Below are 27,982 nucleotides of genomic sequence, written 5' to 3' on the forward strand. Positions count from 1 at the left end.
CCGAGTTTCTCATGATGAAAATGTGTCTCTCATGGGAAAGCAGAAACAAACCTTTTATCTTGATGTGATTTCAGTAAAATCATGTTTAACTCATATTTTATATATTATTTGAGGTTCATGTTGGAGAAACTCCAGTAGAGGGCGCCGTAGTTCTTACCTCAGACTCCAGCACATCCCTGTGCACTTTTTAATAATTGAGATCCATGACGATCATCATTGGGCCTAAAACCCATTCACGCTGTCTAAGCTTAAGTTGCCTGTTTAAAAATCACTCTTTACATCAGTATCATCAAGTTTAATATGAACAACATTATATATTAAAGATTCATTTCCTCATGACTTTGCCAACAGAAAATAACTAACATTCTTTTGGAAGCCTGTGAGGGATCTTTATTCTGTGGCTTTCTAGAACAAGTGGTCACTTTTTACATGATGGTATTTTATTATTGTCGCTCTTTATAAAAGTGGCTCAACAGGTTGATATCTGCACATGATGTTGATCATAGATGCAAACAACCTTGGAGCCAGTTCCACCCTTCTTAGGGGTTCTGCAGGAAAAGTAAGTAAAACCTATATCGTTCATATGAGAGTTTGACCGTTTAACCACACAACAGTAAAAAATACAAAATTACTGCTAATATCCTCATTGGTGTGTGGTGACACATATATACATATGTATATGTATATATGTGTAACATACACATATAAAAACGTATGTTACACTTTTTTCCAATATGTGTACTTAGATATATATATATATACACACACACACACATACACACATACACACACACTTGTGTATATATATATATATATATACACACGTAGGTAAAACAGGGTCACTGCTCCAGCTGCTGTCCTCAGACAGCTGCTTGACTCTGGGAGGAGTCAGTGAGATAACATACCAGTGTAACAAGTGACATCTGTCTGCTCCATATATTAAGGGTTACACCCACCAGCCAATCACAAGCTAGCTTATTCTTTTTTTATTTGATCACTCAGACCAACATTCTCAATGATCTGTTCATACAGTGTTTGTGTTTTCTGGCTGACGCTGTCTCCAAGTCAGTTTATTTATGTAGGATGAATGATCAAATGCGACTGCACATTGCACGTGTGAATAAACTACAAGTGAGTGAGTCCAGTGAAGACAGCAGCTTACTTACATTAGCTTATCTATTGCTGCTTGGCTCCACCCTCACTGCTGCAGTGTGCTGGCTCAGATAAGCCCCAGAAAGTCACCATGTTGGCAGAAAACAGAAAATGACATCTCTCATCACACTGGAACATTTCCAACTGATAAACAAATCCAATTATTTTATTTGGTTGCAGAGTTTTAAAATCAGTTTGAATTCGCCCTGATTGGTCTCTGGATCTTTTATTACTTTTTAACAAAGGAAACCCTTCCGTCTGTCACACCTGACAACACAGTGATATATCCCATACAGCACTAATTGCATTTTTTGCCTTTTATAGTTGATCAAAAAAAGAGTTAGAGTTTTTGTCCCAGAGCAACTCTGGGATGTTTCTATTTAAATCTTGTTCAAGCTGCAGCCCATCACTGGGACCACCTCATGCAACCTATCTTGATGGTGATCCTGGGTGTGACTTCATTTGGTCTTGAGTATAAAACCCCCACGGTTTGAGCTGATAATGCAAACAGTCTAACTACAGACAAGATGACCACTCTCACTGCTAAGGACAAGGAAACAGTCAAGGCCTTCTGGGCCAAAATGGCTTCAAAGGCGCAGGACGTCGGTGCTGATGCTCTGAACAGGTGAATATGAGCCAAACACTGACGGATGTAACCTGCCCGAACTTTCACTGATTCATTTACACTCACTTTCTTCTCTTTTCTTTTCTGTCTTTCTTTTAAACCCAGGATGCTGATCGTGTACCCGCAGACCAAGACTTACTTCTCCCACTGGAAGGACCTGAGCCCCGGCTCTGCCCAGGTGTTGAAGCACGGAAAGACCGTCATGGGTGGAGTTGAGTATGCTGTGACCAAACTGGACGACCTGAAAGCAGGTCTTCTGAGCCTCAGTGAGCTGCACGCCTTCACCCTGAGAGTGGACCCTGCCAACTTCAAGGTACACAACTTAAGCCTGTAATTCATATGAAGCACCTGTGACTGTGGAGTCTGTTTATTGTTGTACGATGATTGTATGAACACTGTTTCCTTCAAATAACCTGATCTCTGTGTAGGTCCTACATGAAGTGTAGTAGAGCCTGACATGACAACACAAAGAAGTGGGTTATGAATGGGAGTTAAAATCCCCATTCATGTAACATGTGTGTGATATTTATTTTCACAGATCCTCTCCCACAACATCCTTGTGGTCATGGCCATCACGTTCCCAGAGGACTTCACCCCTGAGGTCCATGTGTCTATGGACAAGTTCCTGGCTGCTCTGGCTCTGGCCCTGGCTGAGAAATACAGATAAACAGCAGGAGAAGATGACGGAGTAATTCATCTGCATAATGAATAATAAATTAATGATGAAATGAAAAACACTGTTTTCTGCTTCTTTTGTGATCATTTGTGTCAGTGTGGTTTATTTGTGAAGTCTTCAAATCAAATGTCAGAACTGTCCTAATACCACAAAGACAAAAAAAAGTCAAGAATAAACAAAGAATAGACAACACATTTAGATTATAACTACAGCTGCTCTGTGGTTCATTGATTAGGTGATGGGCCGAAATTTTACTGGCAACTGTTTTGATTGTCAATCCTAACTTGGACAATCTTTTTTTTTTTTTTATTCTCTTTTTCAAAAATGTCCAATACTCTTTGGTTCAAGTTTCTCAAATGTGACAAAATCATCAGCAGATGAATTGAAACACAGCACATATCAAGTGAACATGGAATAGTTGAAATCGTTTTTTAAAGCAATGAGAGTGAAACAATTTAAACTGTTGCTGCCTTTTGGGTACATACATCTTTAAAAACACAGTTTTGGTGATTTTGATGTATGTATACATATATGTGAGAATGTATTTATGTGTGCGTGTGTATGCATAATGTTTTTATGTTTTAATGTTAGTGTTATTATTCTTATATGTCAATATGTTGTTTTTGTTATGTATAAGACAATTTATAAATGGCAAGTAGAAGGTACTTGCTTTTATCAGTGTCTGACTTGAGTTTGAATATTAGTCTCCTGTGGCAACAGGTTATGTACCAGTGTAAACTATACTTGTAAACTCAGATAAACACATTTAGATTAGAACTGCAGCTACTCTGTGGTTAATTGATTAGGCGATGGGCAGAAATTTGAATGGCAACATTTTTGTTGTCAATCCTAACTTGGACATAATATTTTTACATTTTTTTTATTTTGCTAAAACGTTCAACACTCTTTGGTTCAAGTTTCTCTAGTGTGAAACGTATCTGCTTTTTAAATTATTGTGAACTGAACATTGGTGATCGGTCTGACCAAACATTTGGCTTGAATTTGAATATTAGTCTCTTGATGCAACAGGTTATTTACCAAGTGTAAACTATATTTGTAAACTTAGATAAACATGAGTAGAATTTTGTTAATTTTGGTCAATACTTCTGTGGAGTTATTCATCGATAGATAGACTGTAACAGAAGTAAACTACAATACTTTTTTTGTTGTTCCTGTTTATAAGAAGTTTGAATCCCAAATACTTTACACTTCATGCTCACACTTATCCTGAGTAGAATCACAGGTAGACAACATGTTTAATTTGTCATTTATTTTATTTGTTTTTGAAACAAAGAGGCTCTGAACAAATGTGATGTTCTTCTCTTGTGCTGCAGCTCTCTAGTGGTACTGTCTTCCCAGGGAGGACACCACCACGGCCATGAACTTCTGGAAAGCTGCCTGCACTTCACCACTGAAGTCTGTACCCATCCGAGCAGCGAGCACGATGGTCAGGCAGTCGGCCAGCAGCTGCAACACAACACAACATGAAGGGTGAGGAGGCTTCTCTGTCAAACACACTCATCACATGTAGACAACAACAGCTCCACAGTCTTTTACCCTGAAGTTGTCAGGATCCACGTGCAGTTTCTCAGAGTGCAGCACGCTCAGCTCGGCGTAGGTTTCCTTGATGTTGTCCATGTTCTTCATAGCCCGGTCCAGACCGTGCAGGATAGTTGTCCCATGTTTTGCAACCAATGGGTTTGAGATGATGGCTGCGGCGTTGTAGAGGTTTCCAAAGTTGCCGAAATACCTCTGAGTCCAGGGGTAGACAACCAGACACCTGAGGAAACATGTCAGCGACACATATTGTTACCAGCTCAGATTGACACATGAAAAATGTTCCAAGAAAATGAAAATTTACGCAAACAGTCACATTTCTAATAATCCCAAAATATCAAAAATATGTGTCACCTGGAAAGAGCAGCGGGGCCCACTTCTTCATAGTTAATCTTGGAGAAGATGTCCTTGATGGTGGCGCGCTCAAAGTCTGTCCATTCAACCATTGTGTCGGCTTTAGGTTTTCAGTAAATCCTGTTCTCACCAGCACCACATGCAGCTTATAAAGCAACGCTGCTCCCGGCCCAGAGCCAGTGATTGGATGAGGCTTCTGGGCGGGACAAAGTGTTGTGGGCTTGAAAAAGTGAAAAGATAAGAGTCTATCTGCACCACTTAGATTGTCTCCAAGGAAAAAGTTAAAGTTGTGTGTAACACCCCGCGGCCCCACAGAGACAGTCAGCAATTCAAAGTAACACAAAATAGCCACAATGATTAATATACAGATGGTAACTGATCCCAAATGGGTCTTCAAGGGATTCATGGAGTAAAAATGAATCCAGACTCTTCTGAGGCTTATTTTCTCTTTGTGTCTATATCAAATCTCAAATCATGACATAGTGACATAGTCACAGTTTGATTTTTGCACAATTACAGATAAATTATCAGTGAGCCTGAATCCAGCTCATCAGTGTGAGAGACTACGAGCACCATGGACAGCTCCCACATCTCAGGTCGTCTGAGGATCAGCACCTCGGACAGTGGTTTGTACATTTATTTGATTATTGATCACATAAGATCAATAAATGATGTTGAATGATCAGCTGGAGTGAACAGAGGGAAATATAAGGAATATGTACACGAGTCTCTTTAATATTGTAAAACCATTCTTTAATAAATTATATTTTTAATTGTGGCTTTAAACTTGATCATTGTGATATAGAAACAATAATTTAACTTCAACTTAAGTGAATATTTAACAACTTTTAAGGAATTATAGAGGATATTTCATAATCAGAAATCAAAGGTTGACCATTGACTCATATACTAAATTACACGACTAATTTCATCAGAAATGTGTTTTTATATTTTTGTCAGAGTTGACCAAACTGCTGTTCAATAAAAACACAGAGGGAAAATAAAGTATAATAGGGTAAAATATAACAAAATAAAATAATCTTAAATAAAAGGCTAATGAGTGAATAAAATAAAGCAAGATTAAAACATATTCAATTAAAACATTTTTCATACTGGCTATAATCCTATTGACTAATTTAATATTTTTTTTAATATAGGTTAGTAAAGCAGTCTGTAACTGTGTTTTAAAAAAGTTATTTATGAAAAAATACGAAAAATGTATTTGTTCTAATACTATAATTAATGAAATATGTTTTAATATATTTTACTTTCATGAACTAGGGTAAGTACATATATGAGTCATTGAGCTGTGCCAGGGGATAAAATCTGAAGAGGATCGCCCTGTGCTCCATATCTTGGAGGTGTTCCCGGGTGTGGCCACGCTCTGTTTCAGGCTTAAAACCCCCACAGTCTCAGCTGATCGGAGCATTCAGCGACTCTCAAGCTCCAGACAAGATGACCACTCTCACTGCTAAGGACAAGGAAACAGTCAAGGCCTTCTGGGCCAAAATGGCTTCAAAGGCGCAGGACGTCGGTGCTGATGCTCTGAACAGGTAAATATGAGCCAAACACTGACGGATGTAACCTACCTGAACTTTGACTGATTCATTTACACTCCCTTTCTTCTCTTTTCTTTTAAACCCAGGATGCTGATCGTGTACCCGCAGACCAAGACTTACTTCTCCCACTGGAAGGACCTGAGCCCCGGCTCTGCCCAGGTGTTGAAGCACGGAAAGACCGTCATGGGTGGAGTTGAGTATGCTGTGACCAAACTGGACGACCTGAAAGCAGGTCTTCTGAGCCTCAGTGAGCTGCACGCCTTCACCCTGAGAGTGGACCCTGCCAACTTCAAGGTACGCAACTTAAGCCTGTAATTCATATGAAGCACCTGTGACTGTGGAGTCTGTTTATTGTTGTACGATGATTGTATGAACACTGTTTTCTTCAAATAACCTGATCTCATGAAGTGTAGTAGAGCCTGACCTGACAACACAAAGAAGTGGGTTAGGAGTTAAAATCCCCATTCATGTAAAATGTGTGTGATATTTATTTTCACAGATCCTTTCCCACAACATCCTTGTGGTCATGGCCATCACGTTCCCAGAGGACTTCACCCCTGAGGTCCATGTGTCTATGGACAAGTTCCTGGCTGCTCTGGCTCTGGCCCTGGCTGAGAAATACAGATAAACAGCAGGAGAAGATGACGGAGTCTGCAGCATCAGCTCTCTCTGCATAATGAATAATAAATGAATGATGAAACGAAAAACACTGTTTTCTGCCTCTTTTGTGATCATTTGTGTCAGTGTGGTTTATTTGTGAAGTCTTCAAATCAAATGTCAGAACTGTCCTAATACCACAAAGACAAAAAAAGTCAACAAGAATAAACAAAGAATAGAAAACACATTTAGATCAGAACTAGAGCTGCTCTGTGGTTAATTGATTAGGTGATGGGCTGACATTTTACTGCCAACTATTTTGATTGTCAATCCTAAATTGGACATTCTTTTTTTATTTTTTTATTTTTTTATGCAAAAATTTCCAATACTCTTTAGTTCAAGTTTCTCAAATGTGACCAAATCATCAGCAGATGAATTGAAACACAGCACATATCAAGTGAACATGGAATAGTTGAAATCGTTTTTTAAAGCAACGAGAGTGAAACAATTTAAGCTGTTGCTGCCTTTTGGGTACATACATCTTTAAAAACACAGTTTTGGTGAATTTTAATGTATGTATACATATATGTGAGAATGTATTTATGTGTGCGTGTATGCATAATGTATATATGTTTTAGTGTTATAGTTATCATTCTTATATGTCATTATGTTGTTTTTGTTATGTATAAGACAATTTATAAATGGCAAGTAGAAGGTACTTGCTTTTATCAGTGTCTAGCTTGAGTTTGAATATTAGTCTCCTGTGGCAACAGGTTATGTACCAGTGTAAACTATACTTGTAAACTCAGATAAACACATTTAGATTAGAACTGCAGCTACTCTGTGGTTAATTGATTAGGCGATGGGCAGAAATTTGAATGGCAACATTTTTGTTGTCAATCCTAACTTGGACATAATATTTTTACATTTTTTTTATTTTGCTAAAACGTTCAACACTCTTTGGTTCAAGTTTCTCGAAAGTGAAAAGTATCTACTTTCCTCGGTTTCAAATGATTGTGAACTGAATATTGGTGATCGGTCTGACAAAACATTTGGCTTGAATTTGAATATTAGTCTCCTGATGCAACAGGTTATGTACAAGTGTAAACTATATTTGTAAACTTATTTGTTAATTTTGGTCAGTAGTTCTGTGGAAGTATTCATCGATACACAGACTGTAGCAGCAGCAATGCTACAATCATCTTTCACCACTTTCCATCAGCCCTGTTGTTCCTGTCTAAAAAAGAATTTATCCCAAATACTTTACACTTCATGCTCACATTTATCCTGAGTAGAATCACAGGTAGACAACATGTTTAATTTGCCATTTATTTTATTTGTTTTTGAAACCAAAACAAAGAGGCTCCGAACAAATGTGATGTTCTTCTCTTGTGCTGCAGCTCTCTAGTGGTACTGTCTTCCCAGGGAGGACACCACCACGGCCATGAACTTCTGGAAAGCTGCCTGCACTTCACCACTGAAGTCTGTACCCATCCGAGCAGCGAGCACGATGGTCAGGCAGTCGGCCAGCAGCTGCAACACAACACAACATGAAGGGTGAGGAGGCTTCTCTGTCAAACACACTCATCACATGTAGACAACAACAGCTCCACAGTCTTTTACCCTGAAGTTGTCAGGATCCACGTGCAGTTTCTCAGAGTGCAGCACGCTCAGCTCGGCGTAGGTTTCCTTGATGTTGTCCATGTTCTTCATAGCCCGGTCCAGACCGTGCAGGATAGTTGTCCCATGTTTTGCAACCAATGGGTTTGAGATGATGGCTGCGGCGTTGTAGAGGTTTCCAAAGTTGCCAAAATACCTCTGAGTCCAGGGGTAGACAACCAGACACCTGAGGAAACATGTCAGCAAAACATATTGTTACAGGCTCAGATTGACACATGAAAAATGTTCCAAGAAAATGAAAATTTACGCAAACAGTCACATTTCTAATAATCCCAAAATATCAAAAATATGTGTCACCTGGAAAGAGCAGCGGGGCCCACTTCTTCATAGTTAATCTTGGAGAAGATGTCCTTGATGGTGGCGCGCTCAAAGTCTGTCCATTCAACCATTGTGTCGGCTCTAGGTTTTCAGTAAATCCTGTTCTCACCAGCACCACATGCAGCTTATAAAGCAACGCTGCTCCCGGCCCAGAGCCAGTGATTGGATGAGGCTGCTGGGCGGGACAAAGTGTTGTGGGCTTGAAAAAGTGAAAAGATAAGAGTCTATCTGCACCACTTAGATTGTCTCCAAGGAAATAGTTCAAGTTGTGTGTAACACCCCGCGGCCCCACAGAGATAGTCAGCAATTCAAAGTAACACAAAATAGCCACAATGATTAATATACAGATGGTCACTGATCCCAAATGGGTCTTCAAGGGATTCATGGAGTAAAAATGAATCCAGACTCTTCTGAGGCTTATTTCCTCTTTGTGTCTGTATCAAATCTCAAATGATGACATAGTGACATAGTCACAGTTTGATTTAAGCACAATTACAGATAAATTATCATCAGTGAGTCTGAATCCAGCTCATCAGTGTGAGCACCATGGACAGCTCCCACATCTCAGGTCATCAGAGGATCAGCACCTCGGACAGTGGTTCGTACATTCATTTGATTATCGATCCCATAAGATCAGTAGTTGATGTTGAATGATCAGCTGGAGTGAACAGAGGGAAATATCAGGAATATGTAAAACCATTCATTAAAATTGTTTCGGTTTAATTGTGGCTTAAAACTTGTTCATTGTGATATATAAACCATCATTTAACTTCAACTTAAGTGAATATTTAACAACTTGTAAGGGATTATAGAGTAATCAGAAATAAAAGGTTGACCATAGACATCTTATATACTAAATGACACGACTAATTTCATCAGAAATGTGTTTTCATCTTTTTGTCAGAGTTGACCAAACTGCTGTACAATAAAAACACGTAGGGGAAATAAAGTAAAATAGGGTAGAATATAAAGAAATGAAATAAACTAAAACAAGATTAAAACATTTTAAATTAAAACCTTAAAAAAGTTTTTCAAACTGGCTATATTCTTGTAGACTAATTTAATAATTTTGTAATATAGGCTAGTAAAGCACTCTGTAACTGTGTTTTAAAAAAGTTCTTTATTAAAAGAAAAGAAAAATGTATTTGTTCTCATACTATTATTAATGAAATATGTTTTAATATATTTTACTTTCATAAAGTTACGGGAGGTACATATATGAGTCATTGAGCTGTGCCAGGGGATAAAATCTGAAGAGGATCGCCCTGTGCTCCATATCTTGGAGGTGGTCCCGGGTGTGGCCACGCTCTGTTTCAGGCTTAAAACCCCCACAGTCTCGGCTGATCGGAGCATTCAGCGACTCTCAAGCTCCAGACAAGATGACCACTCTCACTGCTAAGGACAAGGAAACAGTCAAGGCCTTCTGGGCCAAAATGGCTTCAAAGGCGCAGGACGTCGGTGCTGATGCTCTGAACAGGTAAATATGAGCCAAACACTGACGGATGTAACCTACCTGAACTTTGACTGATTCATTTACACTCCCTTTCTTCTCTTTTCTTTTAAACCCAGGATGCTGATCGTGTACCCACAGACCAAGACTTACTTCTCCCACTGGAAGGACCTGAGCCCCGGCTCTGCCCAGGTGTTGAAGCACGGAATGACCGTCATGGGTGGAGTTGAGTATGCTGTGACCAAACTGGACGACCTGAAAGCAGGTCTTCTGAGCCTCAGTGAGCTGCACGCCTTCACCCTGAGAGTGGACCCTGCCAACTTCAAGGTACGCAACTTAAGCCTGTAATTCATATGAAGCACCTGTGACTGTGGAGTCTGTTTATTGTTGTACGATGATTGTATGAACACTGTTTCCTTCAAATAACCTGATCTCATGAAGTGTAGTAGAGCCTGACCTGACAACACAAAGAAGTGGGTTAGGAGTTAAAATCCCCATTCATGTAACATGTGTGTGATATTTATTTTCACAGATCCTCTCCCACAACATCCTTGTGGTCATGGCCATCACGTTCCCAGAGGACTTCACCCCTGAGGTCCATGTGTCTATGGACAAGTTCCTGGCTGCTCTGGCTCTGGCCCTGGCTGAGAAATACAGATAAACAGCAGGAGAAGATGACGGAGTCTGCAGCATCAGCTCTCTCTGCATAATGAATAATAAATGAATGATGAAACGAAAAACACTGTTTTCTGCCTCTTTTGTGATCATTTGTGTCAGTGTGGTTTATTTGTGAAGTCTTCAAATCTAATGTCAGAACTGTCCTAATACCACAAAGACAAAAAAAGTCAACAAGAATAAACAAACAATAGACAACACATTTAGATTAGAACTACAGCTGCTCTGTGGTTAATTGATTAGGTGATGGGACGAAATTTTACTGGCAACTGTTTTGATTGTCAATCCTAACTTCCTAACATAATATATATATATTTTTCTCTAAAAACTTCCATCACTTTGGTTCAAGTTTCTTTAATGTTGAGTGTCCACTTTTCCCAGTTGGAAATTATTGTAAACTGAATGTTGTTGATCAGTCTGATGACATCTCTTGAACACTTAATGATAAACATTTAATCGACAAAATCCTCAGCAGATAACTTGAAACCCAGGACGTAAAACAAGAGGACATGAAATACTTAGAATAGTTTTTTTAAAGAACTGAAGATATTGAAAAAATCTAAAACTGTTGCTGCCTTTTGTGTGGATACATCTTTAAAAACAAAGTTCTGGTGAATTTTGTACATGTATATATACGTACATACATACATACCCACATTGGTACGTATGTATGTTGATACATAGGTATGTATTTATGATGTATGTGTGCATAATGTATATATGTCATTATGTTGTTATTGTTATGGATAAGACAACTTGTAAATGGCAAGTAGAAGGTACTTGCTTTTTTCAGTGTTTGACTTGAGTTTGAATATTAGTCTCCTGTTGCAACAGGTTATGTAACAGTGTAAAAAAGAAATAAAGTAAAGTAGAAATTTGTAAATCTTTGGTCAGTACTTCTGTCGAGTTACTCATCGATACACAGACTGTAGCAGCAGCAAACTACAATCATCTGTCACCACTTTTCATCAGCCCTGTTGTTCCTGTCTAAAAAAGTTTTTATCTCAAATACTTTACCCTTCATGCTCACACTTATCCTGAGTAGAATCACAGGTAGACAACATGTTTAATTTGCCATTTACTTTATTTGCTTTTGAGAGCAAAACAAAGAGGCTCTGAACAAATGTGATGTTCTTCTCTTGTGCTGCAGCTCTCTAGTGGTACTGTCTTCCCAGGGAGGACACCACCACGGCCATGAACTTCTGGAAAGCTGCCTGCACTTCACCACTGAAGTCTGTACCCATCCGAGCAGCGAGCACGATGGTCAGGCAGTCGGCCAGCAGCTGCAACACAACACAACATGAAGGGTGAGGAGGCTTCTCTGTCAAACACACTCATCACATGTAGACAGCAACTGCTCCACAGTCTTCTACCTTGAAGTTGTCAGGATCCACGTGCAGTTTCTCAGAGTGCAGCACGCTCAGCTCGGCGTAGATTTCCTTGATGGTGTCCATGTTCTTCATAGCCCGGTCCAGACCGCGCAGGATAGTTGTCCCATGTTTTGCAACCAATGGGTTTGAGATGATGGCTGCGGCGTTGTAGAGGTTTCCAAAGTTGCCAAAATACCTCTGAGTCCAGGGGTAGACAACCAGACACCTGAGGAAACATGTGAGCGAAACATATTGTTACACAATCAGATTAACACATGAAACATGTTCCAAGAAAATGAATATTTACGCACACAATCACATTTCTAATAATTATCCCAAAATATGTGTCACCTGGAAAGAGCAGCGGGGCCCACTTCTTCATAGTTAATCTTGGAGAAGATGTCCTTGATGGTGGCGCGCTCAAAGTCTGTCCATTCAACCATTGTGTCGGCTCTAGGTTTTCAGTAAATCCTGTTCTCACCAGCACCACATGCAGCTTATAAAGCAACGCTGCTCCCGGCCCAGAGCCAGTGATTGGATGAGGCTGCTGGGCTGGACAAAGTGTTGTGGGTTTGAAACAGTGAAAAGATAAGAGTCTATCTGCACCACTTAGATTGTCTCCAAGGAAATTGTTTAAGTTGTGTGTAACACCCTGCGGTCCCACAGAGATAGTCAGCAATTCAAAGTAACACAAAAGAACTACAATGATTAATATACAGATGGTCACTGATCCAAAATTGGTCTTCAAGGGATTCATGGAGTAAAAATGAATCCAGAATCTTCTGAGGCTTATTTTCTCTTTGTGTCTGTATCAAATCTCAAATGATGACACAGTGACATAGTCACAGTTTGATTTAAGCACAATTATAGATAAATTATCATCAGTGAGCCTGAATCCAGCTCATCAGTGTGAGCGACTGCGAGCACCATGGACAGCTCCCACATCTCAGGTCGTCAGAGGATCAGCACCTTGGACAGTGGTTTGTACATTTCAGTGATTATTGATCACATAAGATCAATAAATGATGTTGAATGATCAGCTGGAGTGAACAGAGAGAACAGACTGTGGAACAAGCAGCAGGTGTTTGATAGACTTCAGGTTTATCTCAGCTCAGCATGCAGCCTATTCTTAGCTCATATTCAATATACATGAATTTAAAAGAAACAAACTGAACTAAACCATACTGTGAAATAAGATTAGAAGAGAAATTATATCATAAATATTTACACAGCTTTCTTTAATATTGTCAAACCATTCTATCTAAAATGTTTACTTTTAATTGTGTCTTAAATCATGTTCATTGTGATATAGAAACAATAATTTAACTTCAAATAAGTGCATATTTAACAACTTGTATGACATTATAGAGGATACTTTAATATCCTAAATAGAGTGTTGATCATTGACATCTCATATACTGAATTACACAACAAATTACATTGGAAATGTGTTTTCATCTTTTTATCAGAGTTGACAAAACTGATGCACGATAAAAACACAGAGGGAAAATAAAGTAAAATAGGGTAAATTAAAGAAATGTAAAAAAAGGCTAATGAGTGAATAAAACAAAACAAGATTAAAACAAATTAAATTATAACTTTAAAAATGTTTTTGATACTGGCTTTAATCATATTGACATAACTTAATAAGTTTTTTCACTAGTAAAGCATTTTGTAACTGTGTATTGAAAAGGTTATTTATAAAAGAAAAATGAAAAATATATTTGTCTTAATACTTTTATTTATAAAATATATTTTAATATATTTTAATATATTTTACTTTCATAAACTAGGGTAAGTACATATATATGAATCATTCAGCTGTGCCAGGGATAAAGTATACAGGTTAACTGCTCACAGCCTGTCTGAAGGTCTAGAGGCGCCTAACTGATAACGATAAAAACACGGAGGGAAATTAAAGTAAAATATAATGAAATAAAATAAAATGAAATAAAATAAAAGACTAAAAATGAATAAGACAAAACAAGATTAAAATATATTAAATTAAAACATTTTAAACTTAAAAGTTTTTCATACTGGGTATAATCATATTGACTATTTTAATCATTTTTAAATATAGGTTAGTAAAGCACTCTGTAACTGTGTTTGGAAAAGTGCTTTATAAAAGAAAATGAAAAATATATTGGCCTTAATACTTTTATTCATGAAATATATTTTAATATATTTTACTTTAATAAACTAGGGTAAGTACATATATATGATTCATTGAGCTGTGCCAATGATAATATAAACAGGGTGACTGCTCACAGCCTGTCTGTAGGTCTACATGTAAACTGTACATTAAACAATAGACACCTCATCCAGTGTTGATGTTATAGAAAATGTACAGTAGACACAGATCATCTCCTCCGTGATACCTGGCCTCCTTCACTCTGTTAGTAGCTGTCTTTCTAAAGCAGACTATTGTTACTGTAGAAGATCGTATCTCTTTGGGGAGAAGCGATGGGGGCTGCAGAGCCCCCCGTGTCAAGATTTCTGTTTATCTCTTGGGGGCTGGAACCTGAAGAGGGTCCCCCTCTGATCCATATCTTGGAGGTGTTCCCGGGTGTGGCCACGCTCTGTTTCAGGCTTAAAACCCCCACAGTCTCAGCTGTTCGGAGCATTCAGCGACTCTCAAGCTCCAGACAAGATGACCAGTCTCACTGCTAAGGACAAGGAAACAGTCAAGGCCTTCTGGGCCAAAATGGCTTCAAAGGCGCAGGACATCGGTGCTGATGCTCTGAACAGGTAAATATGAGCCAAACACTGACGGATGTAACCTGCCCGAACTTTGACTGATTCATTTACACTCACTTTCTTCTCGTTTCTTTTAAACCCAGGATGCTGATCGTGTACCCGCAGACCAAGACTTACTTCTCCCACTGGAAGGACCTGAGCCCCGGCTCTGCCCAGGTGTTGAAGCACGGAATGACCGTCATGGGTGGAGTTGAGTATGCTGTGACCAAACTGGACGACCTGAAAGCAGGTCTTCTGAGCCTCAGTGAGCTGCACGCCTTCACCCTGAGAGTGGACCCTGCCAACTTCAAGGTACACAACTTAAGCCTGTAATTCATATGAACCACCTGTGACTGTGGAGTCTGTTTATTGTTGTACGATGATTGTATGAACACTGTTTCCCTCAAATAACCTGATCTCATGAAGTGTAGTAGAGCCTGACCTGACAACACAAAGAAGTGGGTTAGGAGTTAAAATCCCCATTCATGTAACATGTGTGTGATATTTATTTTCACAGATCCTCTCCCACAACATCCTTGTGGTCATGGCCATCACGTTCCCAGAGGACTTCACCCCTGAGGTCCATGTGTCTATGGACAAGTTCCTGGCTGCTCTGGCTCTGGCCCTGGCTGAGAAATACAGATAAACAGCAGGAGAAGATGACGGAGTCTGCAGCATCAGCTCTCTCTGCATAATGAATAATAAAAGAAGGATGAAACGAAAAAGTCTGTTTTCTGCTTCTTTTGTGATCATTTGTGTCAGTGTGGTTTATTTGTGAAGTCTTCAAATCTAATGTCAGAACTGTCCTAATACCACAAAGACAAAAAAAGTCAACAAGAATAAACAAAGAATAGACACATTTAGATTAGAACTACAGCTGCTCTGTGGTTCATTGATTAGGTGATGGGCCGAAATTTTACTGGCAACTATTATGATTGTAAATCCTAACTTTCTTAACATAATTTTTTTTTTCTTTTGCAAAAACTTCAGACTCTTTGGTTAAAATGTCTCTAATGTAGAGTATCCACTTTACCCAGTTTGACATTATTGTGAACTGAATGTTGTTGATCAGTCTGAAAAAACATTTGAAGACGTCTCTTGAACACGTAATATAAAAAAATGTATGAACAAAATCTTCACCAGATAACTTGAAACACAGCACGTAGCAAGAGGACATGGAATAGTTGGAATAATTTTTTTAAAGAACTGAAGAGATTGAAAAAATCTAAAAACTGTTGCTGCCTTTTTATGTGGATACATCTTTAAAAAACAAAGTTCTGGTGAATTTTGTAGATGTACATATACGTACATACCTACATACCTACATACATACGTATGTAGGTATGTAGGTATGTACATAGGTATGTATTTATGTACATGTGCATAATGTATAAATGTTTACATTTTTGTGTTATTATTATTGATATATTCTTATATGTCATTATGTTGTTATTTATATATAAGACAACTTGTAAATGGCAGGTAGAAGGTACTTTCTTTTTTCAGTGTCTGACTTGAGTTTGAATATTAGTCTCCTGTTGCAACAGGTTATGTACCAGTGTAAACAAGAAGTAAAGTAAAGTAGAAGTTTGTTCATTTTTGGTCAGTACTTCTGTGGAGTTATTCATCTATAGACAGACTGTAGCAGCAGTAAACTACAATCATCTGTCACCACTTTTCATCAGCCCTGTTGTTCCTGACTAAAAAAGTATTTATCTCAAATACTTTCTTCTTCATGCTCACACTTGTCCTGAGTAGAATCACAGGTAGACATCAAGTTTAATTTGACATTTATTTTTATTTGCTTTTGAGACCAAAACAAAGAGGCTCTGAACAAATGTGATGTTCTTCTCTTGTGCTGCAGCTCTCTAGTGGTACTGTCTTCCCAGGGAGGACACCACCACGGCCATGAACTTCTGGAAAGCTGCCTGCACTTCACCACTGAAGTCTGTACCCATCCGAGCAGCGAGCACGATGGTCAGGCAGTCGGCCAGCAGCTGCAACACAACACAACATGAAGGGTGAGGAGGCTTCTCTGTCAAACACACTCATCACATGTAGACAACAACAGCTCCACAGTCTTCTACCTTGAAGTTGTCAGGATCCACGTGCAGTTTCTCAGAGTGCAGCACGCTCAGCTCGGCGTAGATTTCCTTGATGTTGTCCATGTTATTCATAGCCTGGTCCAGACCGTGCAGGATAGTTGTCCCATGTTTTGCGACCAATGGGTTTGAGGTGATGGCTGCGGCGTTATAGAGGTTTCCAAAGTTGCCGAAATACCTCTGAGTCCAGGGGTAGACAACCAGACACCTGAGGAAACATGTCAGCAAAACATATTGTTACAGGCTCAGATTGACACATGAAAAATGTTCAGAGAGATGAACATTAAAGCACACAATCACATTTCTAATAATTATCCTCAAATATATGTGTCACCTGGAAAGAGCAGCAGGGCCCACGTCTTCATAGTTAATCTTGGAGAAGATGTCCTTGATGGTGGCGCGCTCAAAGTCTGTCCATTCAACCATTGTGTCGGCTCTAGGTTTTCAGTAAATCCTGTTCTCACCGTCACCACATGCAGCTTGTAAAGCAACGCTGCTCCTGGCCCAGAGCCAGTGATTGGATGAGGCTGCTGGGCTGGACAAAGTGTTGTGGGTTTGAAAAAGTGAAAAGATAAGAGTCTATCTGCACCACTTAGATTGTCTCCAAGGAAAAAGTTCAAGTTGTGTGTAACACCCCGCGGCCCCACAGAAACAGTCAGCAATTCAAAGTTACACAAAAGAGCCACAATGATTAATATACAGATGGTCACTGATCCAAAATTGGTCTTAAAGGGATTCATGGAGTAAAAAATGAATCCAGTCTCTTCTGAGGCTTATTTTCTCTTTGTGTCTGTGTCAAATCTCTAATGATGACATAGTGACATAATCACAGTTTGATTTAAGCACAATTAAAGATAAATTATCATCAGTGTACTGAATTACACAACAAATTAAATTGGAAATGTGTTTTCATCTTTTTGTCAGAGTTGACAAAACTGATGCACGATAAAAACACAGAGGGAAAATAAAGTAAAATATAGTAAATTAAAGAAATGTAATAAAAGGCTAATGAGTGAATAAAACAAAACAAGATTAAAACACATTAGATTATAACTTAAAACAAGTTTTTACACCGGCTATAATCATATTGACTAATTTAATAATTTATTTTAATCAATACATTTTTTTTTCACTAGTACAGCATTTTGTAACTATGAATTGAAAAGTTTCTTTATGAAAGAAAATGAAAAATGTATTTGTCTTAATGCTTTTATTTATGAAATATATTTTAATATATTTTACTTTAATAAACTAGGGTAAGTACATATATATGATTCATTGAGCTGTGCCAATGATAATATAAACAGGGTGACTGCTCACAGCCTGTCTGTAGGTCTACATGTAAACTGTACATTAAACAATAGACACCTCATCCAGTGTTGATGTTATAGAAAATGTAAAATAGACACAGATCATCTCCTCCGTGATACCTGGCCTCCTTCACTCTGTTAGTAGCTGTCTTTCTAAAGCAGAATATTGTTACTGTAGAAGATCGTATCTCTTTGGGGAGAAGCGATGGGGGCTGCAGAGCCCCCCGTGTCAAGATTTCTGTTTATCTCTTGGGGGCTGGAACCTGAAGAGGGTCCCCCTCTGATCCATATCTTGGAGGTGTTCCCGGGTGTGACCACGCTCTGTTTCAGGCTTAAAACCCCCACAGTCTCAGCTGTTTGGAGCATTCAGCGACTCTCAAGCTCCAGACAAGATGACCACTCTCACTGCTAAGGACAAGGAAACAGTCAAGGCCTTCTGGGCCAAAATGGCTTCAAAGGCGCAGGACGTCGGTGCTGATGCTCTGAACAGGTAAATATGAGCCAAACACTGACGGATGTAACCTACCTGAACTTTGACTGATTCATTTACACTCCCTTTCTTCTCTTTTCTTTTAAACCCAGGATGCTGATCGTGTACCCGCAGACCAAGACTTACTTCTCCCACTGGAAGGACCTGAGCCCCGGCTCTGCCCAGGTGTTGAAGCACGGAATGACCGTCATGGGTGGAGTTGAGTATGCTGTGACCAAACTGGACGACCTGAAAGCAGGTCTTCTGAGCCTCAGTGAGCTGCACGCCTTCACCCTGAGAGTGGACCCTGCCAACTTCAAGGTACACAACTTAAGCCTGTAATTCATATGAACCACCTGTGACTGTGGAGTCTGTTTATTGTTGTACGATGATTGTATGAACACTGTTTCCTTCAAATAACCTGATCTCATGAAGTGTAGTAGAGCCTGACCTGACAACACAAAGAAGTGGGTTAGGAGTTAAAATCCCCATTCATGTAACATGTGTGTGATATTTATTTTCACAGATCCTCTCCCACAACATCCTTGTGGTCATGGCCATCACGTTCCCAGAGGACTTCACCCCTGAGGTCCATGTGTCTATGGACAAGTTCCTGGCTGCTCTGGCTCTGGCCCTGGCTGAGAAATACAGATAAACAGCAGGAGAAGATGACGGAGTCTGCAGCATCAGCTCTCTCTGCATAATGAATAATAAATGAATGATGAAACGAAAAACACTGTTTTCTTCTTCTTTTGTGATCATTTGTGTCAGTGAGGTTTATTTGTGAAGTCTTCAAATCAAATGTCAGAACTGTCCTAATACCACAAAGACAAAAAAAGTCAACAAGAATAAACAAAGAATAGAAAACACATTTAGATTAGAACTACAGCTGCTCTGTGGTTAATTGATTAGGTGATGGGCCGAAATTTTACTGGCAACTATTATGATTGTAAATCCAAGCTTCCTAACATAATTTCTTTTTTTATTTTGCAAAAACCTCTGACTCTTTGGTTAAAATGTCTCTAATGTAGAGTATCCACTTTTCCCAGTTTGACATTATTGTGAACTGAATGTTGTTGATCAGTCTGAAAAAACATTTGAAGACGTCTCTTGAACACGTAATAATTTTAAAAAGTATAAATAAAATCTTCATCACATAACTTGAAACACAGCACGTAGCAAGAGGACATGGAATAGTTGGAATATTTTTTTTAAAGAACTGAAGAGAATGAAAAAATCTAAAACTGTTGCTGTCTTTTATGTGGATACATCTTTAAAAACAGTTCTGGTGAATTTTGTATATGTATATATACATACATACATACATACATATGTATGTACGTGCATAGGTAAGTATTTTATGTACGTGTGCATAATGTGTAAATGTTTACATTTTTGTGCTATTATTATTATTGATATTTTCTTATTTGTCATTATGTTGTTATTGTTATATATAAGACAACTTGTAAATGGCAGGTAGAAGGTACTTTCTATTTTCAGTGTCTGACTTGAGTTTGAATATTAGTCTCCTGTTGCAACAGGTTATGTACCAGTGTAAACAAGAAGTAAAGTAAAGTAGAAGTTTGTTCATTTTTGGTGAGTACTTCTGTGGAGTTATTCATCTATAGACAGACTGTAGCAGCAGTAAACTAAAATCCTCTGTCACCACTTTTCATCAGCCCTGTTGTTCCTGTCTAAAAAAGTATTTATCTCAAATACTTTACACTTCATGCTCACACTTATCCTGAGTAGAATCACAGGTAGACAACATGTTTAATTTGTCATTTATTTTATTTGCTTTTGAGACCAAAACAAAGAGGCTCCGAACAAATGTGATGTTCTTCTCTTGTGCTGCAGCTCTCTAGTGGTACTGTCTTCCCAGGGAGGACACCACCACGGCCATGAACTTCTGGAAAGCTGCCTGCACTTCACCACTGAAGTCTGTACCCATCCGAGCAGCAAGCACGATGGTCAGGCAGTCGGCCAGCAGCTGCAACACAACACAACATGAAGGGTGAGGAGGCTTCTCTGTCAAACACACTCATCACATGTAGACAACAACAGCTCCACAGTCTTCTACCTTGAAGTTGTCAGGATCCACGTGCAGTTTCTCAGAGTGCAGCACGCTCAGCTCGGCATAGATTTCCTTGATGTTGTCCATGTTATTCATAGCCCGGTCCAGACCGTGCAGGATAGTTGTCCCATGTTTTGCAACCAATGGGTTTGAGGTGATGGCTGCGGCGTTGTAGAGGTTTCCAAAGTTGCCGAAATACCTCTGAGTCCAGGGGTAGACAACCAGACACCTGAGGAAACATGTCAGCGAAACATATTGTTACAGGCTCAGATTGACACATGAAAAATGTTCCACAGAGATGAACATTAAAGCACACAATCACATTTCTAATAATTATCCTCAAAATATGTGTCACCTGGAAAGAGCAGCAGGGCCCACGTCTTCATAGTTAATCTTGGAGAAGATGTCCTGGATGGTGGCGCGCTCAAAGTCTGTCCATTCAACCATTGTGTCGGCTCTAGGTTTTCAGTAAATCCTGTTCTCACCAGCACCACATGCAGCTTATAAAGCAACGCTGCTCCTGGCCCAGAGCCAGTGATTGGATGAGGCTGCTGGGCGGGACAAAGTGTTGTGGGTTTGAAACAGTGAAAAGATAAGAGTCTATCTGCACCACTTAGATTGTCTCCAAGGAAAAAGTTCAAGTTGTGTGTAACACCCCGCGAACCCACAGAAACAGTCAGCAATTCAAAGTAACACAAAAGAACTACAATGATTAATATACAGATGGTCACTGATCCAAAATTGGTCTTAAAGGGATTCATGGAGTAAAAAATGAATCCAGTCTCTTCTGAGGCTTATTTTCTCTTTGTGTCTATATCAAATCTCAAATGATGACACAGTGACATAGTCACAGTTTGATTTAAGCACAATTACAGATAAATTATCAGTGAGCCTGAATCCAGCTCATCAGTGTGAGAGACTGCGAGCACCATGGACAGCTCCCACATCTCAGGTCGTCAGAGGATCAGCACCTCGGACAGTGGTTTGTACATTTCAGTGATTATTGATCACATAAGATCAATAAATGATGTTGAATGATCAGCTGGAGTAAACAGAGAGAACAGACTGTGGAACAAGCAGCAGGTGTTTGATAGACTTCAGGTTTATCTCAGCTCAGCATGCAGCCTATTCTTTGCTCAGCTTCAATATACATGAATTTAAAAGAAACAAACTAAACTAAACCATAATGGGAAATAAGATTAGAAGAGAAATCATATCATAAATATTTACACAGCTTTCTTTAATATTGTCAAACCATTCTATCTAAAATATTTACTTTTAATTGTGTCTTAAATCATGTTCATTGTGATATAGAAACAATAATTTAACTTCAAATAAGTGCATATTTAACAACTTGTATGACATTATAGAGGATATTTTATAATCCTAAATAAAGTGTTTACCATTGATATCTCATATACTGAATTACACAACAAATAACCTTTAAAATGTGTTTTCATCTTTTTGTCAGAGTTGACAAAACTGATGCACGATAAAAAACACGGAGGGAAAATAAAGTAAAATAGGGTAAAATATAATGAAATAAAATAAAATGAAATAAAATAAAAAGCAAAAAAATGAATAAGACAAAACAAGATTAAAATATATCAAATTAAAACGTTTTAAACTTTAAAGTTTTTCATACTGGGTTTAATCATATTGACTATGGCTGGAACCTGAAGAGGGTCCCCCTCTGATCCATATCTTGGAGGTGTTCCCGGGTGTGGCCACGCTCTGTTTCAGGCTTAAAACCCCCACAGTCTCAGCTGTTTGGAGCATTCAGCGACTCTCAAGCTCCAGACAAGATGACCACTCTCACTGCTAAGGACAAAGAAACAGTCAAGGCCTTCTGGGCCAAAATGGCTTCAAAGGCGCAGGACATCGGTGCTGATGCTCTGAACAGGTAAATATGAGCCAAACACTGACGGATGTAACCTACCTGAACTTTGACTGATTCATTTACACTCACTTTCTTCTCTTTTCTTTTAAACCCAGGATGCTGATCGTGTACCCACAGACCAAGACTTACTTCTCCCACTGGAAGGACCTGAGCCCCGGCTCTGCCCAGGTGTTGAAGCACGGAATGACCGTCATGGGTGGAGTTGAGTATGCTGTGACCAAACTGGACGACCTGAAAGCAGGTCTTCTGAGCCTCAGTGAGCTGCACGCCTTCACCCTGAGAGTGGACCCTGCCAACTTCAAGGTACGCAACTTAAGCCTGTAATTCATATGAACCACCTGTGACTGTGGAGTCTGTTTATTGTTGTACGATGATTGTATGAACACTGTTTCCTTCAAATAACCTGATCTCATGAAGTGTAGTAGAGCCTGACCTGACAACACAAAGAAGTGGGTTAGGAGTTAAAATCCCCATTCATGTAACATGTGTGTGATATTTATTTTCACAGATCCTCTCCCACAACATCCTTGTGGTCATGGCCATCACGTTCCCAGAGGACTTCACCCCTGAGGTCCATGTGTCTATGGACAAGTTCCTGGCTGCTCTGGCTCTGGCCCTGGCTGAGAAATACAGATAAACAGCAGGAGAAGATGACGGAGTCTGCAGCATCAGCTCTCTCTGCATAATGAATAATAAAAGAAGGATGAAACGAAAAAGTCTGTTTTCTGCTTCTTTTGTGATCATTTGTGTCAGTGTGGTTTATTTGTGAAGTCTTCAAATCAAATGTCAGAACTGTCTCTAATACCACACTGTCGGCTCTAGGTTTTCAGTTAATCCTGATCTCACCAGCATCACATGCAGCTTATAAAGCCTCGCTGCTCCCAGAGCCAGTGATTGGATGAGGCTGCTGGTTGGGACAAAGTGAGGTTTCTAGAACATTTACGATCTGCTCAGCTCTCAGCCTGTTACTGATAACAGGTTGCTTTGGTGGTGATCAGCACAATTGTGTGAAGATTGGAACTATTTGTGGAGTTGAATTATGATAAATGGAATAGATTTTATTTCCTTAAAGCCATTCATATTTGCCATTCATCCTCTGAAACACACTGTTAATTAGCACCAGCAGAGGGCGCTTGAGTCTAAAAATACAGCCACTTACCCCAGTCTCACAGATGATCCCGTTCTTTGAAGGCTGTGTCTTTTATTTAAGATTGATTGAATTCCTATGTCTTTTCATCCCATTTTTCGATTTCAAATTGATAATTTTCAGTAGAATTCAATTGTTTTTAGACTATCTGCATTATGGATGTGAATCATTTATAAATACACACATATATTGATCAATATATTGATAAGGGTGATCAATATCCACAGTTCCAAATAGAATACATATTTATATTTAAGAGTTTATAAGTGTTACACTGCTCTGTCCTTATCATCAAATTGAATACTCTCACGTCATATTACCTCCATACATTCGTGACAATAGTTTCATAGTGTTGTTATAGCAACTAACAATCAGGAAAAAAAAAACACAACCTGAAAGGTTTACGTTGATCACAGGCCCGGATCTAGCGGGCAAATTACATTCTGTTCACCCAATTGGTCAACTTTAATCTGTCCCATTTGAAGAATTTCCCTGATTTCTGAATTGCTGGTTGGATATAGGGCTGGGTTTAAAAAAACGTATGCTCTGATTAAAATTGATCTTCATTTGAATGATCCCATACCGATTCATAAAGATGACAGATCGATCACAGTCAGTCACTACACGGAGGACAACCAAGCCAAAGTCTCCAGGTGTTCACAGTTTGTTCATTTACTAAAGCAAACCGGCTGTTGAACCTATTCTGAATTTCCGGTATAATATACATTATACAGTTAATAATAATAATGAAATCATAACAATAATTGTTGTTAGTATTATTATTTTTATTATACCAAGGCTTGGTTGAAATTCCTATTGTGACGAGTTCTTTAAAACTTGGAAAAACTCTCAACACTAAGTCCACTGATGTGTGAAAAGGTGCCCACCACAGCTTTTGAAACAATATGTTCACTGGAAATGATCACAAGGAAACTGCACTTTTTTTAAAATGTTTTTCTTTTTATTGAACGAGCCCACTACACTACTGTCGAAACTGTCGCATTGTAGTCCCACAGGAGGGACGACGATGCGTCACATGTGAGGTCAGTGGGTGCTCCTGTCTGGCTCCAGTTTTAGCGGTACTTCTCGGACAGAGCCCAGGCCAGGCAGTTCAGGAACTTGTCAAAGGAGACATGGACCTCTGCGGTGAAGTCATGGGGGAAGTACATGGCCATAACCAGGATGATGTTGTGGGCCAGGATCTACAGGTGTGCAAGAAACACATGGTTAGATGAAGTCAGCAATTAAAAACCTAAATGGGAAACACCCCGTTGGACAAGACCAGCACATGTATGCTCGAATTTCACATGTTAAGTTGTCATTTGTATGTAATGTTTACAGATTTTGACAGAGACGTCTTTCTGATGCGCACTCACCTTGAAGTTGGAGGGATCCACACGGAGTGTGAAGGCATGCAGCTCACTGAGGGAGCTCAGGGCGCCGGTGAGATTATCGATGTGTTTCACGGCCATGCCCACGGCTCCCATGATGACTCCTCCGTGATGCCTCACCTTAGGGGTATGAGCATTCAGATCAGTCCCCCACTCTGAGAAGTAGGTCTTGGTTTGCGGGTAGGAAACCAGCATCCTAAAGAATACAAACACACACACAATTCAAAATGAGTTGTGGCAATGGTACAATAGTAAGGTTGGATTTAATTACACGTGGATCTCATACCTGCCCAGAGCCTCGGCACCGATCTCATTGACCTTCGACTCAGCTTTGGACCACAGGTTTCTCACCAGGTTCTTGTCTTTCGCTGAGAGACTCATGGCTGCCTTTGTTTTTCAGAGATTCAGAGAGAATATGGATCAAAAGAAGATGTGGAGGAGGGTTTTGTCAGAGAGTCTTTATATCAAACCAAACAGCGCCACGCCCGCGGATCGAATCCAAACCACACCTCCGATAAAGGAACTGCGAGATGTTTTCATTGCCAGTTTGTATTTGATAAAAAAGTTAAAGTTACCACTCCCTATTAACCAAAAGCTGCCAAGTAAATGATGGAGGTTTGGACTTTATTGAAAAGGACAGTTGAAAAGGATAAGATATATGAGAAATGGGCAAAATAATTTACAAAAGAAAAGTCACTTTTAAGTCATAATTAATTGGTAATATTGAGGGGAAACGTCATAATCTATAATATATTGATATTCAAGTTTGACTCTACAAATTATATTATATTTTTTCTTGATACAGTTACACACACACCCACAATATTATATATATATATAGACATACATAGATATACGTCTATATATATATGTGTGAGTGTGTGTATGTATGTTTCTTTCTCTTCAGCGAGATTAGACATACATTATTATTACACATCATTATATCGATAATAATAATAGATAATATAATATTAAGGATATTATCTAATTTTTACAATATGATGATTGTTATTATTATTATCAAATGTATAAATGTATCAAAAATATATGTGATCATTTACAGAGTCAAACCTGAATATGCATTCTGTTCAGTTTATGTATCAGAATATATTGTTCTTCAGATTTATGTGTATGTGTGTATGTACGTATCTGTTCCGCACTTTGTAATTAATGTTATTAAAAATGTTTTATGTAAATTATTATTTTTCTTGGATTAGTTATAATATAAAATCATATCGTATCATAACAATGTTTATATTATGATTCAAGTTCAATATGCGTTCTACTCAGTTTCTTGTGCACACAACAGGGGTTTCTAGTAAATGTAACTATGAAGGAGGGTTTAAAACGAAACTGAAGCACCTCTCTGCGTGTTCAATGCAGCACAAACTCCAAAACTACTCCAAGATAATCCTGCAGCTGAAGGAACACTTTTTCAAACCGCTGCAACAACAATTAAATATTATTATGCTACACCATTCATGAAAGTGGAATTTATTGCAGAACTGTTGTGCTGGATTACAAACTAATTACTGAATTCAAGATGTGCAGTTGAAATCTCAATTAAAAAACAGCCGTTACATGCAAACAGTTTTCTCATATCTTGTGTACACTATCTTTAAAAAAAAAAACCCATTCTGTTCCAAGTAACGTCACTCTCCTCGGTTGGCACCTATCGTTGCCCATTTGGCGACGCACATTGGTGCACGTCATTAATCGTTGGATGCATCTGGTCTAATCAAATGTCTGCTGGGCGGAGAGGTGGAGCTACCAGTAACGAATAAAACGTACCACACATTTAAATTCAGGTATAAAATGCTCGAGGTCTAAAGGAGATTTTCACACCGTCAACATGGTAGAGTGGACAGATTGTGAGCGCAGCGCCATCATTGCCCTGTGGGCGAAAATCGATGTGGGGGATATTGGACCCAAGGCTCTGACCAGGTGACCTGTCTATTCACATACATCAAAGTGTTTCTGTGTGATCAGCTCTCTGTACCTTTGTTAAGAAAATTACTTTTCAGATAAAGTTTATTCTTATTTATTTTCTTATTCTTGTTCTTGTTCTTATTCTTATTCCCACAATAGCATTTTCATGGGGCTTTATATCCTCACCTTGTTATTAAGTTTGTCACTGACCATTGTGTCTTTCTTCCATTTCTGTGTTGTGATCATTTCAGGCTTTTGATTGTGTATCCGTGGACACAGAGACACTTCTCAACCTTTGGCGACCTGTCCACAAACGCCGCCATCCTGGGAAACGAGAAAGTCGCCAAGCATGGCAAGATAGTGATGGGTGGGCTGGAAAGAGCTGTGAAGAACCTGGACGACATCAAGAAGGTCTACTCCGTACTGAGCACGATGCACTCTGAGAAGCTTCACGTGGATCCTGATAACTTCAGGGTAGGTGACCATCTCTGACTCTGCCGGCACTCACTCTAACTGTTCTTTGATCAGTTCTATTAATGCATCCCTGTCTGTCTGTCTCCCTCACAGCTTCTTGCTGAGTGCATCAGTGTGTGTGTGGCTGCCAAGTTCGGCCCCTCCGTCTTCACCGCTGAAGTCCAGGAGGCCTGGCAGAAGTTCCTGGCTGTGGTGGTGTCCGCCCTGGGCAGACAGTACCACTGAGGCTCAGGGGACGCAGGTCACATTCAAATAATGTGCAGCAGCCCTACAAGTGCTGACAATAACAATAAAACTCAATTAAAATGCAGTCTTTTGTGTCTGTGATCATTTGTAAAAGTCCAAAACTATGTTTTTATTTTTCTAATAGAAATTGAAATGAATTGCCTGTACTCAGTTTAGTGAACGGTTTATACAACAGCTCATATTCATTGTAA

General features: G+C 39.2%; 13 protein-coding genes across 14 annotated transcripts; 7 read left to right on the forward strand and 6 right to left on the reverse strand.

Moving 5' to 3' along the window:
* Positions 1-1,661: 1,661 nt before the first annotated feature.
* Positions 1,662-2,463, forward strand: hbae1.3 (hemoglobin, alpha embryonic 1.3). The gene is made up of 3 exons (XM_034593544.1): positions 1,662-1,777; positions 1,883-2,090; positions 2,316-2,463. The coding sequence occupies exons 1-3, from the start codon at positions 1,680-1,682 to the stop codon at positions 2,442-2,444; spliced, it is 435 nt and encodes a 144-aa protein (XP_034449435.1). The 5' UTR covers positions 1,662-1,679; the 3' UTR covers positions 2,445-2,463.
* A 1,256-nt stretch (positions 2,464-3,719) lies between these two features.
* Positions 3,720-4,464, reverse strand: LOC117766477 (hemoglobin subunit beta). The gene is made up of 3 exons (XM_034593535.1): positions 4,365-4,464; positions 4,011-4,233; positions 3,720-3,920 (listed from the first exon to the last, which is right to left on the reverse strand). Exons 1-3 carry the CDS (start codon positions 4,454-4,456, stop codon positions 3,792-3,794), a joined length of 444 nt encoding a protein of 147 aa, XP_034449426.1. The 5' UTR covers positions 4,457-4,464; the 3' UTR covers positions 3,720-3,791.
* Positions 4,465-5,761: 1,297 nt separating this feature from the next.
* On the forward strand, positions 5,762-6,630 carry LOC117766486 (hemoglobin embryonic subunit alpha-like). Its single transcript, XM_034593547.1, has 3 exons — positions 5,762-5,917; positions 6,010-6,217; positions 6,423-6,630. Exons 1-3 carry the CDS (start codon positions 5,820-5,822, stop codon positions 6,549-6,551), a joined length of 435 nt encoding a protein of 144 aa, XP_034449438.1. The 5' UTR covers positions 5,762-5,819; the 3' UTR covers positions 6,552-6,630.
* Positions 6,631-7,843: 1,213 nt separating this feature from the next.
* LOC117766488 (hemoglobin subunit beta) lies at positions 7,844-8,593 on the reverse strand. Its single transcript, XM_034593549.1, has 3 exons — positions 8,498-8,593; positions 8,144-8,366; positions 7,844-8,053 (listed from the first exon to the last, which is right to left on the reverse strand). The coding sequence occupies exons 1-3, from the start codon at positions 8,587-8,589 to the stop codon at positions 7,925-7,927; spliced, it is 444 nt and encodes a 147-aa protein (XP_034449440.1). The 5' UTR covers positions 8,590-8,593; the 3' UTR covers positions 7,844-7,924.
* Positions 8,594-9,864: 1,271 nt separating this feature from the next.
* LOC117766481 (hemoglobin embryonic subunit alpha-like) lies at positions 9,865-10,708 on the forward strand. Its single transcript, XM_034593541.1, has 3 exons — positions 9,865-9,995; positions 10,088-10,295; positions 10,501-10,708. Exons 1-3 carry the CDS (start codon positions 9,898-9,900, stop codon positions 10,627-10,629), a joined length of 435 nt encoding a protein of 144 aa, XP_034449432.1. The 5' UTR covers positions 9,865-9,897; the 3' UTR covers positions 10,630-10,708.
* Positions 10,709-11,435: 727 nt separating this feature from the next.
* Positions 11,436-27,855, forward strand: LOC117766474 (hemoglobin subunit beta-A-like). The gene is made up of 4 exons (XM_034593532.1): positions 11,436-11,448; positions 26,967-27,086; positions 27,323-27,545; positions 27,639-27,855. Exons 2-4 carry the CDS (start codon positions 26,995-26,997, stop codon positions 27,768-27,770), a joined length of 447 nt encoding a protein of 148 aa, XP_034449423.1. The 5' UTR covers positions 11,436-11,448; positions 26,967-26,994; the 3' UTR covers positions 27,771-27,855.
* Positions 11,706-12,460, reverse strand: LOC117766489 (hemoglobin subunit beta-like). Its single transcript, XM_034593550.1, has 3 exons — positions 12,365-12,460; positions 12,017-12,239; positions 11,706-11,926 (listed from the first exon to the last, which is right to left on the reverse strand). The coding sequence occupies exons 1-3, from the start codon at positions 12,454-12,456 to the stop codon at positions 11,798-11,800; spliced, it is 444 nt and encodes a 147-aa protein (XP_034449441.1). The 5' UTR covers positions 12,457-12,460; the 3' UTR covers positions 11,706-11,797.
* On the forward strand, positions 14,606-15,479 carry LOC117766483 (hemoglobin embryonic subunit alpha-like). Its single transcript, XM_034593543.1, has 3 exons — positions 14,606-14,761; positions 14,854-15,061; positions 15,267-15,479. The coding sequence occupies exons 1-3, from the start codon at positions 14,664-14,666 to the stop codon at positions 15,393-15,395; spliced, it is 435 nt and encodes a 144-aa protein (XP_034449434.1). The 5' UTR covers positions 14,606-14,663; the 3' UTR covers positions 15,396-15,479.
* Positions 16,544-17,334, reverse strand: LOC117766478 (hemoglobin subunit beta-like). Its single transcript, XM_034593536.1, has 3 exons — positions 17,186-17,334; positions 16,837-17,059; positions 16,544-16,746 (listed from the first exon to the last, which is right to left on the reverse strand). The coding sequence occupies exons 1-3, from the start codon at positions 17,275-17,277 to the stop codon at positions 16,618-16,620; spliced, it is 444 nt and encodes a 147-aa protein (XP_034449427.1). The 5' UTR covers positions 17,278-17,334; the 3' UTR covers positions 16,544-16,617.
* LOC117766482 (hemoglobin embryonic subunit alpha-like) lies at positions 18,550-19,364 on the forward strand. The gene is made up of 3 exons (XM_034593542.1): positions 18,550-18,651; positions 18,744-18,951; positions 19,157-19,364. Exons 1-3 carry the CDS (start codon positions 18,554-18,556, stop codon positions 19,283-19,285), a joined length of 435 nt encoding a protein of 144 aa, XP_034449433.1. The 5' UTR covers positions 18,550-18,553; the 3' UTR covers positions 19,286-19,364.
* LOC117766479 (hemoglobin subunit beta-like) lies at positions 20,316-21,289 on the reverse strand. Its single transcript, XM_034593538.1, has 3 exons — positions 21,060-21,289; positions 20,711-20,933; positions 20,316-20,620 (listed from the first exon to the last, which is right to left on the reverse strand). The coding sequence occupies exons 1-3, from the start codon at positions 21,149-21,151 to the stop codon at positions 20,492-20,494; spliced, it is 444 nt and encodes a 147-aa protein (XP_034449429.1). The 5' UTR covers positions 21,152-21,289; the 3' UTR covers positions 20,316-20,491.
* Positions 22,477-23,325, forward strand: LOC117766485 (hemoglobin embryonic subunit alpha-like). The gene is made up of 3 exons (XM_034593546.1): positions 22,477-22,607; positions 22,700-22,907; positions 23,113-23,325. Exons 1-3 carry the CDS (start codon positions 22,510-22,512, stop codon positions 23,239-23,241), a joined length of 435 nt encoding a protein of 144 aa, XP_034449437.1. The 5' UTR covers positions 22,477-22,509; the 3' UTR covers positions 23,242-23,325.
* Positions 24,690-25,591, reverse strand: LOC117766480 (hemoglobin subunit alpha-like). 2 transcript variants are annotated; one of them, XM_034593539.1, is made up of 3 exons: positions 25,429-25,590; positions 25,128-25,338; positions 24,690-24,953 (listed from the first exon to the last, which is right to left on the reverse strand). In XM_034593539.1, exons 1-3 carry the CDS (start codon positions 25,521-25,523, stop codon positions 24,825-24,827), a joined length of 435 nt encoding a protein of 144 aa, XP_034449430.1. In that variant the 5' UTR covers positions 25,524-25,590; the 3' UTR covers positions 24,690-24,824. The 2 variants fall into 2 exon arrangements, with proteins under 2 accessions (XP_034449430.1, XP_034449431.1); XM_034593540.1 differs by lacking the exon at positions 24,690-24,953 and adding an exon at positions 24,964-25,020 and having other exon boundaries at positions 25,098-25,338; positions 25,429-25,591.
* Positions 27,856-27,982: the final 127 nt, after the last annotated feature.

The sequence above is a fragment of the Hippoglossus hippoglossus genome, chromosome 8 (assembly GCF_009819705.1).
Source record: "Hippoglossus hippoglossus isolate fHipHip1 chromosome 8, fHipHip1.pri, whole genome shotgun sequence".
NCBI lineage: Eukaryota > Metazoa > Chordata > Actinopteri > Pleuronectiformes > Pleuronectidae > Hippoglossus > Hippoglossus hippoglossus.

Coding starts and splice junctions, on each gene's coding strand:
- hbae1.3 (XM_034593544.1), top strand. CDS start 1,680: ATGACCACTCTCACTGCTAAGGACAAGGAAACAGTCAAGGCCTTCTGG. Junction 1,778..1,882: donor GGTGCTGATGCTCTGAACAG/GTGAATATGAGC, acceptor TTTTAAACCCAG/GATGCTGATCGTGTACCCGC. Junction 2,091..2,315: donor TGGACCCTGCCAACTTCAAG/GTACACAACTTA, acceptor TTATTTTCACAG/ATCCTCTCCCACAACATCCT.
- LOC117766477 (XM_034593535.1), bottom strand. CDS start 4,456: ATGGTTGAATGGACAGACTTTGAGCGCGCCACCATCAAGGACATCTTC. Junction 4,234..4,364: donor GGCCCCGCTGCTCTTTCCAG/GTGACACATATT, acceptor ATGTTTCCTCAG/GTGTCTGGTTGTCTACCCCT. Junction 3,921..4,010: donor TGGATCCTGACAACTTCAGG/GTAAAAGACTGT, acceptor GTTGTGTTGCAG/CTGCTGGCCGACTGCCTGAC.
- LOC117766486 (XM_034593547.1), top strand. CDS start 5,820: ATGACCACTCTCACTGCTAAGGACAAGGAAACAGTCAAGGCCTTCTGG. Junction 5,918..6,009: donor GGTGCTGATGCTCTGAACAG/GTAAATATGAGC, acceptor TTTTAAACCCAG/GATGCTGATCGTGTACCCGC. Junction 6,218..6,422: donor TGGACCCTGCCAACTTCAAG/GTACGCAACTTA, acceptor TTATTTTCACAG/ATCCTTTCCCACAACATCCT.
- LOC117766488 (XM_034593549.1), bottom strand. CDS start 8,589: ATGGTTGAATGGACAGACTTTGAGCGCGCCACCATCAAGGACATCTTC. Junction 8,367..8,497: donor GGCCCCGCTGCTCTTTCCAG/GTGACACATATT, acceptor ATGTTTCCTCAG/GTGTCTGGTTGTCTACCCCT. Junction 8,054..8,143: donor TGGATCCTGACAACTTCAGG/GTAAAAGACTGT, acceptor GTTGTGTTGCAG/CTGCTGGCCGACTGCCTGAC.
- LOC117766481 (XM_034593541.1), top strand. CDS start 9,898: ATGACCACTCTCACTGCTAAGGACAAGGAAACAGTCAAGGCCTTCTGG. Junction 9,996..10,087: donor GGTGCTGATGCTCTGAACAG/GTAAATATGAGC, acceptor TTTTAAACCCAG/GATGCTGATCGTGTACCCAC. Junction 10,296..10,500: donor TGGACCCTGCCAACTTCAAG/GTACGCAACTTA, acceptor TTATTTTCACAG/ATCCTCTCCCACAACATCCT.
- LOC117766489 (XM_034593550.1), bottom strand. CDS start 12,456: ATGGTTGAATGGACAGACTTTGAGCGCGCCACCATCAAGGACATCTTC. Junction 12,240..12,364: donor GGCCCCGCTGCTCTTTCCAG/GTGACACATATT, acceptor ATGTTTCCTCAG/GTGTCTGGTTGTCTACCCCT. Junction 11,927..12,016: donor TGGATCCTGACAACTTCAAG/GTAGAAGACTGT, acceptor GTTGTGTTGCAG/CTGCTGGCCGACTGCCTGAC.
- LOC117766483 (XM_034593543.1), top strand. CDS start 14,664: ATGACCAGTCTCACTGCTAAGGACAAGGAAACAGTCAAGGCCTTCTGG. Junction 14,762..14,853: donor GGTGCTGATGCTCTGAACAG/GTAAATATGAGC, acceptor TTTTAAACCCAG/GATGCTGATCGTGTACCCGC. Junction 15,062..15,266: donor TGGACCCTGCCAACTTCAAG/GTACACAACTTA, acceptor TTATTTTCACAG/ATCCTCTCCCACAACATCCT.
- LOC117766478 (XM_034593536.1), bottom strand. CDS start 17,277: ATGGTTGAATGGACAGACTTTGAGCGCGCCACCATCAAGGACATCTTC. Junction 17,060..17,185: donor GGCCCTGCTGCTCTTTCCAG/GTGACACATATA, acceptor ATGTTTCCTCAG/GTGTCTGGTTGTCTACCCCT. Junction 16,747..16,836: donor TGGATCCTGACAACTTCAAG/GTAGAAGACTGT, acceptor GTTGTGTTGCAG/CTGCTGGCCGACTGCCTGAC.
- LOC117766482 (XM_034593542.1), top strand. CDS start 18,554: ATGACCACTCTCACTGCTAAGGACAAGGAAACAGTCAAGGCCTTCTGG. Junction 18,652..18,743: donor GGTGCTGATGCTCTGAACAG/GTAAATATGAGC, acceptor TTTTAAACCCAG/GATGCTGATCGTGTACCCGC. Junction 18,952..19,156: donor TGGACCCTGCCAACTTCAAG/GTACACAACTTA, acceptor TTATTTTCACAG/ATCCTCTCCCACAACATCCT.
- LOC117766479 (XM_034593538.1), bottom strand. CDS start 21,151: ATGGTTGAATGGACAGACTTTGAGCGCGCCACCATCCAGGACATCTTC. Junction 20,934..21,059: donor GGCCCTGCTGCTCTTTCCAG/GTGACACATATT, acceptor ATGTTTCCTCAG/GTGTCTGGTTGTCTACCCCT. Junction 20,621..20,710: donor TGGATCCTGACAACTTCAAG/GTAGAAGACTGT, acceptor GTTGTGTTGCAG/CTGCTGGCCGACTGCCTGAC.
- LOC117766485 (XM_034593546.1), top strand. CDS start 22,510: ATGACCACTCTCACTGCTAAGGACAAAGAAACAGTCAAGGCCTTCTGG. Junction 22,608..22,699: donor GGTGCTGATGCTCTGAACAG/GTAAATATGAGC, acceptor TTTTAAACCCAG/GATGCTGATCGTGTACCCAC. Junction 22,908..23,112: donor TGGACCCTGCCAACTTCAAG/GTACGCAACTTA, acceptor TTATTTTCACAG/ATCCTCTCCCACAACATCCT.
- LOC117766480 (XM_034593539.1), bottom strand. CDS start 25,523: ATGAGTCTCTCAGCGAAAGACAAGAACCTGGTGAGAAACCTGTGGTCC. Junction 25,339..25,428: donor GGTGCCGAGGCTCTGGGCAG/GTATGAGATCCA, acceptor TGTATTCTTTAG/GATGCTGGTTTCCTACCCGC. Junction 24,954..25,127: donor TGGATCCCTCCAACTTCAAG/GTGAGTGCGCAT, acceptor GCACACCTGTAG/ATCCTGGCCCACAACATCAT.
- LOC117766474 (XM_034593532.1), top strand. CDS start 26,995: ATGGTAGAGTGGACAGATTGTGAGCGCAGCGCCATCATTGCCCTGTGG. Junction 27,087..27,322: donor GGACCCAAGGCTCTGACCAG/GTGACCTGTCTA, acceptor TGATCATTTCAG/GCTTTTGATTGTGTATCCGT. Junction 27,546..27,638: donor TGGATCCTGATAACTTCAGG/GTAGGTGACCAT, acceptor TCTCCCTCACAG/CTTCTTGCTGAGTGCATCAG.